Raw genomic sequence first — 10,633 nt, 5'->3', positions numbered from 1 at the left:
GAATTAACGTAAGAGGCTGGAATTAACAAACTTAACGAAAGATTGTTGTTTATCTACCAATGTGCAACTGGCTTAGGAGCAGGCAGCTATTAATCAGTGCTGCTGGTTGACTCCAACATGACTGTGTTCACTCCAAACACACTGAAACACACACGTAGTCACGCATGCACACAGACACACACGCGCGGACACACACACACACACACACACACACACACACTCACACACAGGAAGGGTGACGAAGGTCAGTCTACAGAGACAGCAGACCTGACAATTTGTTCCATCCATCCATCCATTTTCTGAGCCGCTTATCCTCACAAGGGTCGCGGGAGTGCTGGAGCCAATCCCAGCTATCATCGGGCAGGAGGCGGGGTACACCCTAAAACTGGTTGCCAGCCAATCGCAGAGCACATACAAACAAACAACCATTCGCACTCACATTCACACCTACGGGCAATTTTAGAGTCTTCAATCAACCTACCATGCATGTTTTTTGGGATGTGGGACGAAACCGGAGTGCCCGGAGAAAACCCACGCAGGCACGGGGAGAACATGCAAACTCCACAGAGGCGGGGCCGGGGATTGAACCCCAGTCCTCAGAACTGTGAGGCAGACGCTCTAACCAGTTGACCACGGTGCCGCCAATTTGTTCCAGACAAGTAAATGTAATATTTTTTGTAATGACAATGACAGTTTTGACTACCCTGAATTGACCTTATTTTACAAAACCACTTACATCACATCACTGAGCCTACCACAGCATTACTTTGCAACCTCATGTTTTGTTGTTTTTAACTAGGTGTGTGCCCTCACACTCAGTTTTCTGTTTCATCCAACTATTAGATGTCAGCTGGGTCTTACTGCTACTTGATCTTCGCCAGCATTTGTCTGTCAGTGGCCGTCTATGTCTACATGGTCATACCAGAGACCAAAAACAAGACATTCATGGAGATAAGCCGGTTGTTCTCCAAGAAGGAGCCCGTTCCAGAGACCCAGTGCCTTCTACTGGTGGATCAGCTGAAGCTGAAGAAGATTAATGGCTATGGAGGCCTAGAACATCATTCACTAGAGTTCGAGAGCTCTTCCCCTGTACCTTAACAAAGGTTTAAAGTGCAAAATATATAAAAAAAAGAAAATATGTTGACAGCAAACATACCTAGCTTTTAAAACTGACTGTACTGTATGCATAGAATTGAACCTATGAATTATTGCTTTACTGAAATAGACATCAGCTTCTGTGACATTGGATGTGTAAAATAAAAATGCAGAAACACAAATTAATCCCTTTAATAAATATTGTATATGACACATTGTAACATAAACTAGTTATGTGGGATCCCAGTATTTGTGTGGTATTTTATGTCTTTTTATGCAGTTATAGTGTGTAGCTTAATACATCATGTTATTGATATTTTTAAAAAATTAAAAAAATATTAAAATATATGGATTTGTCTTCAAGCTGTGGACGAAAGTAAGCTAAAATTGTTTTAACAGTGCTACTCATTTTGTTTGACTATTGAAAATATGTGCAAGAATTTTATCCATCCATCCATCTATTTTCTGAGCCGCTTCTCCTCACTAGGGTCGCAGGCATGCTGGAGCCTATCCCAGCTATCATCGGGCAGGAGGCGGGCTACACCCTGAACTGGTTGGCAGGGCACATGCCCGGAGAAAACCCATGCAGGCACTGGGAGAACATGCCAACTTGTTTTTAATGAGACTACTTAATTACCAAAAAAAAACTAAAAACTTTTTGTCATATACAATATATTAAAACTGTCTATCTGACCTGGAAGTTGAATATTATTAAAAGGATATTTTTAGAAATGATCCTGAAATTTATTTTTTCTTATTATTTTAAAACTTGTCCAACAGGAACAGCCTATCAGAAACAGTAGAGAAAGAAAGTATGACCGAAGGGATGTCTATCATTTGCCGTGCACACACATACCATTTTTATGTAATCCTACTATCTAAAAAGAAATACATGAACTAAACAATGTAAACTGATTGTTTTTACTTATGATGGTAGATCAGGTGACATGAAGGATAAAGTTCACTGAGAAATACCAGAAATAGTATGGGTAGTACACTGATGTTCATTTTCTCTCGCGCTTTGGTAACAATTTTGTATTTACTATATGTCAACGCTGGACCACAGAAAATCTCAGCCAGCCCAACAATTTTCGGTTGTCATTGTCTCTTCACTACTGTAGTGACTATGGCCCGGTTGCCATGGCAACCACGAGAACTGATAAACTTACATTCTTGCCTCCTGTACCAGATTGTCTTCCCAAGACACAGGAACCCTGGTTTATATCATCTGACACCATAAAACCGGTTACAATTCTCGTGACTTGCACAGCACTGGAGGGGAGGGGGTTATTGATGACTGTTGAACAATGGAACACACTCACCCCCCAGCCACCACCACCCACCCACCCATCCCCACCCACCCCCTGCGGTGGTTGGAGACACTGTCTGTGAGCATTGAAGAGCGTACGGATAATTCTACAGTATTTTTTGTTTTTTAAAGCGAAAACATAAAACTGGTAAATATAAAAGAGAAAACATTGGGGAACAAGAAGCGCTCCTAAACCAGTAAGTAGTGATGGGCCAAATGAAACAAGGCTTACAAGCGTTTCTCAAGCAAATGTGGGCGTGCCAGATGAAGCCCCAATTCAAAGCTTGTTGTTTACCGGAAAGTCACGTGACCCATGACAAACGAGGCCTCGGTTTGTGCACGTCCTTTAGTCGTTTTCTCATAAAAACACTCAAGACCTCGCGCTGCTTTGCAGGTGTTGACGGCGTTTGGAGTGAGCTTCAAGTTACTTGGCGAGTTAACGAGTCTGTCAGTGCGTGAAGGAAGAATAGTTTGAGTGTTGAGGTAGTTTGCTAGTAGCGTTTTTCAGTAGCCGTGTGGCGATATACAGTACATTTATGTTTGTTGCCGCAACATGTATAGCCAGCAAGTGCAATCCGTAGACCGGGATTTGAACCCCGGTCCCCAGAACTGTGAGACAGATGTGGCAACCAGTCATCCACCTCGCCGGCCTTGTCTGTAGTATTGATTGTAATTATCATTATCATGTTTCTTACTCATGGCGGCACGGTGGACTACTGGTTAGAGCGTCAGCCTCACAGTTCTGAGGAGCCGGGTTCAATCCCCGGCCCCGCCTGTGTGGAGTTTGCATGTTCGCCCCGTGCCTGCGTGGGTTTTCTCCGGGCACTCCGGTTTCCTCCCACATCCCAAAAACATGCATGAATTGGAGACTCTAAATTGCCCGTAGGTGTGAATGTGAGTGCGAATGGTTGTCTGTTTGAATGTGCCCTGCGATTGGCTGGGAACCAGTTCAGGGTGTACCCCGCCTCCTGCTCGATGATAGCTGGGATAGGCTCCAGCACACCCGCGACCCTGGTGAGGAGAAGCGGCTCGGAAAATGGATGGATGTTTCTTACTCATTCCATATTTTAAGTATGAACCAGAACCTACTGGTACAATAGCAATATTGCTGCTCATGTTCATATCTTATTTCATAGTGTGTACCGGTGTATACGTATATTTCTTTATCTATACAGTGGACCGTATATATATATACCGTATATTGGCAGTTTGGCACCTGCGGATTCACCTATACACTGATTTTATTTTTTCTCAATTTACATGTTTTTTTTTTAAATTTATCATTTTGGGGGGTAGAACCAATGCCGAAAGCAATACTTTTTAGTTACCTTGTGTATCAAATACGCTATATAAATAAATCTGCTTTGCTTTGGATTTGCTTTTTCAAATTATAATAGGCATCAACTATTAGTGGATTTTCACTATTTGCGGTCTGGCCCAGTCCCTATCCTGTGTGACCAGTGGGGTTCCACTTCCCTTCATATACACACATTTTGTGCTTCTGCTCTCTTTGCATTTCCATATTGGTGCTAAATAACATTTCATTGTCTCAGTCCTTGGACAGCAATAAAATTTAATCGAATCTACTGGTACAGTAATTTAATATGCCTGTCATATGTCCATTTCAACAGCAGAGGACAGTATTTAGCCTTTTAATGAGGCCTTGACTAGTGAACCTCTTGCTGAAGCAATGGGATGGAAAGCCACAGTGATTTATGGGGCTTCATCTGCCCATCACCACAGGTAGGGAAAAAAATAACTGTAAACTATGGTGCAAGGCACAAAGCAAACAAAAGCACCACAACAAAAAGCTAAGACTAACAAAATGTGGGTTTCGGTAGGTGATGGGAAGAGGGAGCAAATAGGTTTACCAGGAAGATACCAAAACAGTAAGAACAGGGACAAGAAACAAAGAGCAAATTCTACAAAATATTGCTGGACCAAGAAAAGGTGTCGCAACACAGTAGGTAGGAAATTGCCGAGGGCCCTGAGCTTAAGGGGGCCCCCGGAGGATGGCTGACATTGGCCCGTATCAATTTAAAAATGAACTGCTTTAACAATGCAAAGACGTGTGGCCGTCAGCAACCCCCCAAAGGGCCCGCTTACTCGTCGCTGGTTGGTGTGCCGAATCGCTGACAAAGGGGATGATATCGATCTGTAACAACACAACTGTAAACAGACACTGCAATGACAAAACCAAACCTATATATATCTGTTTGAATTTTTTTTACACAGAACAGGTAGACTACATATGCCATTATTAGCCATGTTGTAAGAAGTTAGTTCTGTACTATCAATGATAACTTCCCTATTAGCAGAATAATGCATTGGGTGTCAAATGGTAAACTTGATATGCCTGTGAATATTCTCATTTATCCAGGTCATTTCATAGGCTGCTAGCAAGTCATAACAAAGCATTGTTGCATGAACTGATGAAACCCTCTTGGATGAGAGTCCAAACGTCTTCTTGGGCAACCATAACAGTTCAGTCGTGAACGATTCAATGCCCTGAGTGCTAACCTGATAACCAGAATTAGAATCATATTTATTTGCCAAGGTATTTGTCTCCAGTAGTTGGAGCTGCTCGAGTACGACAACAGACAGTCAATTGACAGAGAATACTTTTGAGACATAAAAACATAAAAACAGTCACTTAGCACTAAAGGGTTACCAGTAATGTGGTAATGCCGGTGCAATTATGATATTTTTTATTTTTTTTGACAATTCTGCAAAATGATGATGAGTCCTCCAGCAGTTAGAGCAGTTTGAAATGACTAATAGAACAATACTCTGGTGCAGTGCAAATGGCGCAGAGACTTCAAGAAATATATGAGGTTTAAAGTGACGAGTAGTGCGATAATCTGGGACAATGTGAATTGTGCAAATGGTGAAGATACTTCTCAAGAGTTAGCTGGGATAGGCTGCGGCACGCCCGCAAGCCTAGTGAGGATAAGTGGTACGGAAAATGAATGAATGAATATGCTATGGTGGTATTGTAGCAACAGTGAAGCCCTGCTACTTCCCAGCATGCTTTGCAGCATTCTTTATGATTTTTTTTTTAAAGCTCTTAGTGCCGTGACGCACATTAAGCCGCAATTGCGGTTTCCGTAATCCGTAGTTTTTTACGGGAGCAGGTGATTGGCCGACTGCCCAACCTCAGCACCTGGTATTCCTAGTGGTCTCTCATCCAAGTACTAGCCAGGACCGACCCTGCTTAATTTACGAGATCGGACGGAATCGGGCATTCTCAGGGCAGTTCCCGGGGGGGACTCTTTATGAATAGTTGTAATAAATGAAGCTAAACATTGCACTTTATTTAGCCCAGCCCGTATTGATATGATCACAGCAACACAGGCAGACACTCAAGTGTGTCTCTTAGCTTACGTCAGGCAAGACTGATATATGTGTATTTTATTTCATGAAACTCTGACTGTGGGTTGTGATGAGGTAAACAATGGCCTTCCGGTCATTTTCTTCAAATTGCTGAGGGTTCCCTGGTGACTTAGCAGCTGCATAATGCCTGCCCCAGAATACCCAGTGATGTGGCCGAACCCCACTAAACTTTCACGCATGGTTCGGCAACTTTATTCACACACACTAGTAAATCTTGAATGGGGAAGAAATATCTTAATTAAATTGGATTCATCCATCCATCCATGTTCTGTTCTGTTTTTCCTTACTAGGGTCATGGGTGTGCTGGAGCCTATCCCAGCTATCTTTGGGCGAGAGGCGGTGTACACCCTGAACTGGTCGCCAGCCAATCGCAGGGCACATAGAAACAAACACCCATTCGCACTCACATTCACACCTACTGACAATTGAGACTCTTCAATTAACCTACCATGTATGTTTTGGGGAGGCTAACCAGTCGTCCACCGTGCCACCTCAGTTGGATTCGTTTTAATATATTTTCACTCACACTGAATAAGAAACAACCCATCCAAAAAAAAAATAATTACAAACTAGTTTTGAGTTAATTTTACTTAACGCAGTACTTGGAATGAGTATTTCGCCACTTTTGTAAAGGTCCTTCTCTCTTCTGGAGAGTCAGTATATTTTTCTTATTTCAAGAAATCTTACCAAGTGTCATTCTCCTAAGGCCATATTCTATCGTATGCTTCAGTCAGAAAAGGCCCGCAGCTCTGCTCTTTCCTGACTGCGCCCATTCCGCCGTCCACTTAATTCTATCATTTGCGCACCTTCTGGCCATTTATGCACTCTGGGTGGAGGAACCCTGAAGTGTGGGCATTCCCTCTCATATCTCGCCGAGCGCATGGTCTCTCCAAGACTTATGGGTGTTTCTTCATTCGCACTTCTGAGGAATGTAGTAAGTCTCGTGCCCCGGGAACATGAAACATCATACTGCAGGTTTTGATAAAGTTAACTGCTCCCGTGCTCCGACAGCCAGTGATAGCGTGGCGGCCGACTCACACTGACGGTAAGGAAGCCATCTGGCCCACTCACCGACTATCCAACGGCCTTAATGTGTCCGTACCATATTACACCAACGGACAAACATTTACATAATATATCGTATTAATTGGCAGAAAACAATTCAGTTTTCCTTTTTTTCCGCCTGCAAGGAGCATTTTCGCTTCCTTGCGGCTGGTGGCTTGGAGTTTGTCGTTTTTAAGAAGTTGATTCCAAGAGGGAAGAAGCTGTTGGAATTCTCGTTCTAGTTTCTAGTTCTGTTGGAATTCTAGTTCTAGTTTGCATTGATCGGTAGCGCCTATTATGTGTATTGAGCACTCCCCAAACATACCCGAAGCTCAAGCTCAAGACGCCAGGGTGCGGTTACTCTATCCACCGCAAGGGCTACCAGAAGTGACGTTGCAATTGACAAACACACCGCGCTACACTCTATACGCAATGGCAAGCAACGTGTTGGAATATGAGGATGAGGAGGATTTCGACGTACAGGAGCACCCAACTGAACTTGGCATCGTCAAACCGTACACGTTTGAGCCAATCAGGTGGTTGGAACCTGACAGTGACGACGACGAGCAGCCAAGTAGCAGCTGTACAACAGAAAAAGAGAGTGGCCACTGGCTCGATGTGACGGTATGTCCAAAGCATGTCTTTTTATACAGTCATGGCTTGAAATAATGATACCCCAGGGGTGCCAATATTGTTTATATTCATATATGTTTCAGTAACACGGCACAATCTTTTACATAGTATGCAGTATTCCTATATATTGTGGACCCCTCGCTCGAGTTGCGTTATAACACGCCGCACAAAAAGTCTTTGTCGTGTCTGTTGGCTTGTCATATAGACAAAAGTACAGACGACACTACTGAAAAGTACTGCATGGGTCATTTTTTCCCACTATCTAGTGCATAGTAACCATAATAGAGTCGTAGGTATATACAAGGAAAGGCTCACTTCTTGTCTGCGCCACTTCGCCGCGGCACTGTGGCGGCTGCGAGATTTAGGTCTCTTGCTGGCGGTTGAGGTCCCGATGGCTGTAGAAAAAAAATGGCACTGCAGCTGGTTTCAGCCTCTACCGCTGTATCCAATGCTTTCTGCTAAGTCTTTCTCAAAACAGGCCGGTGATCAGCACCGAGTTTGGAATTCTTGCTTGGCACCCATAGCTGACCATGTTTCTTCCCTTCGATTGTCTTTCCCTATCCACTGGTCATGTATTCCTTTTTCACTTGGAAAGCCCAAAAAAAACTCTTGCCACTGTCTGAACCATTTGTACAACAAAATACCACACAATAAACCATCGTGATGTCGTTAAATCATACGACAACAAATATACAAGGACGGGAACAACATCATGGAACAATAGCACATAACGCTGAATGAACAGACTGTTTGGCTCGTGTTACGTCACAGCGCCGGATAGAGCCAAAGACCGGAAGGCGCTGGATGCAAAAAAGCAGAAGGCGTATAACTGCATCATATATATCCATTTAACTGCTGTATATCTGACTTTATAATCACTCAAAATGACAGATGTGGTTTGTAAAGGGGTTCTAGAGTTGTCAAGAAAATGTTTAACATCTTTGTCCTTTGACCTTTAATGGTGCAATGGCGAGTTAGATTTTGAATCATTTGTTTTTGTGTTATCCATATCAGGGATGGGCAAATTGCAGCCCGCGGACAAACATTGGTGTTTTGAAAATTTTAAATATCTTTTTTTTGGGGGGTAGAGGATTTTAAACATGGAGTAGCCCCTAGATTATTAGCCATCCATCCATCCATCCATTTTCTGAGCCGCTTCTCCTCACTAGGGCCGCGGGCGTGCTGGAGCCTATCCAAACTATCTGAGGGTACACCCTGAAGCTGGTTGCCAGCCAATCGCAGGGCACATACAAGCAAACAACCATTCGCACTCACAGTCACACCTACTGGCAATTTAGAGTCTCCAATTAATGCATGTTTTTGGGATGTGGGAGGAAACCGGAGCGCCCGGAGAAAACCCACGCAGGCACGGGGAGAACATGCAAACTCCACACAGGCGGGACCGGGGATTGAACCCCGGTCCTCAGAACTGTGAGGCAGACGCACTAACCAGTCGTCCACCGTGCCGCCTAGATTATTATTATTTTTATTTTTTTTACATTTTAAACATGGTAGAGAAACTACACTCGGTGTGGCCCTTAGATTAATTTAAAAAAAACACACACATATATATATATATATATATATATATATATATATATATATATATATATATATATATATATATATATATATATATATAGGTTTCCTCTACTGTAACACACCCTTGACTCTAGTTAGGATAAGCATGACAGAGAATGAATGGATAGATGGATGAAGATAACATTCATACATTCATTCATCTTCCATTCCAACTTATCCTCACGAGGGTCGCGGGCAATTTAGAGTCTTCCATTAACCTTAAAGGGAAATGAATCTTAAAGGAGCATGTATTTAATAATTTAGTATGGCTCAAATACAAATGACTAATCACCTCTGGTGACCCTCAGTTTCTCTCGTCAGTTGTCCCGCTTCTCTATCTCTGAGTTCTTGATGGTGCGTGTGTAAATACCCAGGCAGAAAGATGATGAACTTTCCTGCTACAGGCTGGAAGTATTTTATGACAGAATGTCTTACCGAGCCATCCTATTCTTTCCACTTTAGCACCGATCCACTTCCAGATATTTACTGTCTATTTTATATACTGTACTTGTTGTAAGGGACAGCCAAGCGTGTTGGTTTGGAATATCTTCTCTTGAGCGTACTTTGTGGGAAAGGGTTTTAGGCCCTCTTCTGTTCCAGGAGCATAACTGTTCCCCAGTGTACAAGTTGTTCTTGTCAACTGTGCATAGTGGCGTGCTCGGATAGGTTTGGTACTAAATCACTGACCTCTGACCTCACAAATGTTCTATTGCTCAGTAGGCACAAATGTGTGAAATACTGAATCACTAGTTGGATGTCCATCATAATTGCAAATGTTGTTGTTTTTTGTTTGTTTTGTTTGGTTTTTTTTTCAACCCATGAGTTAACAAAGTCAAAAGAGAGTAGATTATTTAATTGATCTGGAATCTTTAGTCCTTTTTAAAATGTTAATCACTGCTGTCTTTCCCCAAGGCAACAGACATGAGCCAAGATGCAAAGTACGCTAATCTAGAGGGCCAATAAGCATCTGTGTTATTTCCAGAGCTGGGCTTCTCAGAGCTTCTCTACTCACGTTTATCCTCCCACGTCATTAAAGTCACATGTTGATTGGTGCCTTTTATTCCTCAGGGTGCATGCATGGCATTTTCCACCCTGGCTTTGATGTGTGTGTGGTGTAAGTGGAAACGTAAGGTGGTTAATGATTAACAAATTAATAGCACCTTTATTAAATTGAGGCATATTAGGGGACTTTTGTGGGATTTTGCTGTACTGTACACGTGGATTATGATGTCGTCCAAGTTTGTCACCACAATCGTTTTGATCTGGACAGGATTTGCTGCGTAATTGTGCTTATTAGTCCTTCGAGAGGTTTTCAGCTGTACATACAGAAAGTAATGTTGAGAAATACACTGCAATTTTTGAAGAAGCATTTTGGAAAGACATAATCCATAACCAGAGGATTTATAGCGGTTGGATTTAACCCCTGCTTTCTGGAGACAAGTCACACGATATCTAATTAATTTTAGCAGACTCTAACTTTATATTACCTGACCTAAAACTTCCAAATTTCCATTAAATGTTGTAACTGTGCAGCTAAGCATGCATTTTGTTTTTTTTTAAACAGCTGTACTTCCCTCC

At 42.6% G+C, this 10,633-nt stretch overlaps 1 protein-coding gene across 2 annotated transcripts in view; it reads left to right on the top strand.

Annotated features, from left to right (window-relative positions):
• Positions 1-1,783, top strand: part of slc2a15a (solute carrier family 2 member 15a) — a 70,333-nt gene extending 68,550 nt beyond the window's left edge. For both annotated transcript variants that reach the window (XM_061690050.1, XM_061690049.1), the window contains exon 12: positions 844-1,783. In XM_061690050.1, the coding sequence (XP_061546034.1) occupies positions 844-1,098 (255 nt within the window). In that variant the 3' untranslated portion in view covers positions 1,099-1,783. The remainder of the gene's footprint in view (positions 1-843) is intronic.
• Positions 1,784-10,633: the final 8,850 nt, after the last annotated feature.

Source organism: Phycodurus eques, chromosome 11, assembly GCF_024500275.1.
Source record: "Phycodurus eques isolate BA_2022a chromosome 11, UOR_Pequ_1.1, whole genome shotgun sequence".
NCBI classification, from domain to species: Eukaryota; Metazoa; Chordata; class Actinopteri; order Syngnathiformes; family Syngnathidae; genus Phycodurus; species Phycodurus eques.
The sequence above is the reverse complement of the archived record's forward strand: the minus strand, read 5'-3'. Positions and strand labels throughout refer to the sequence as shown.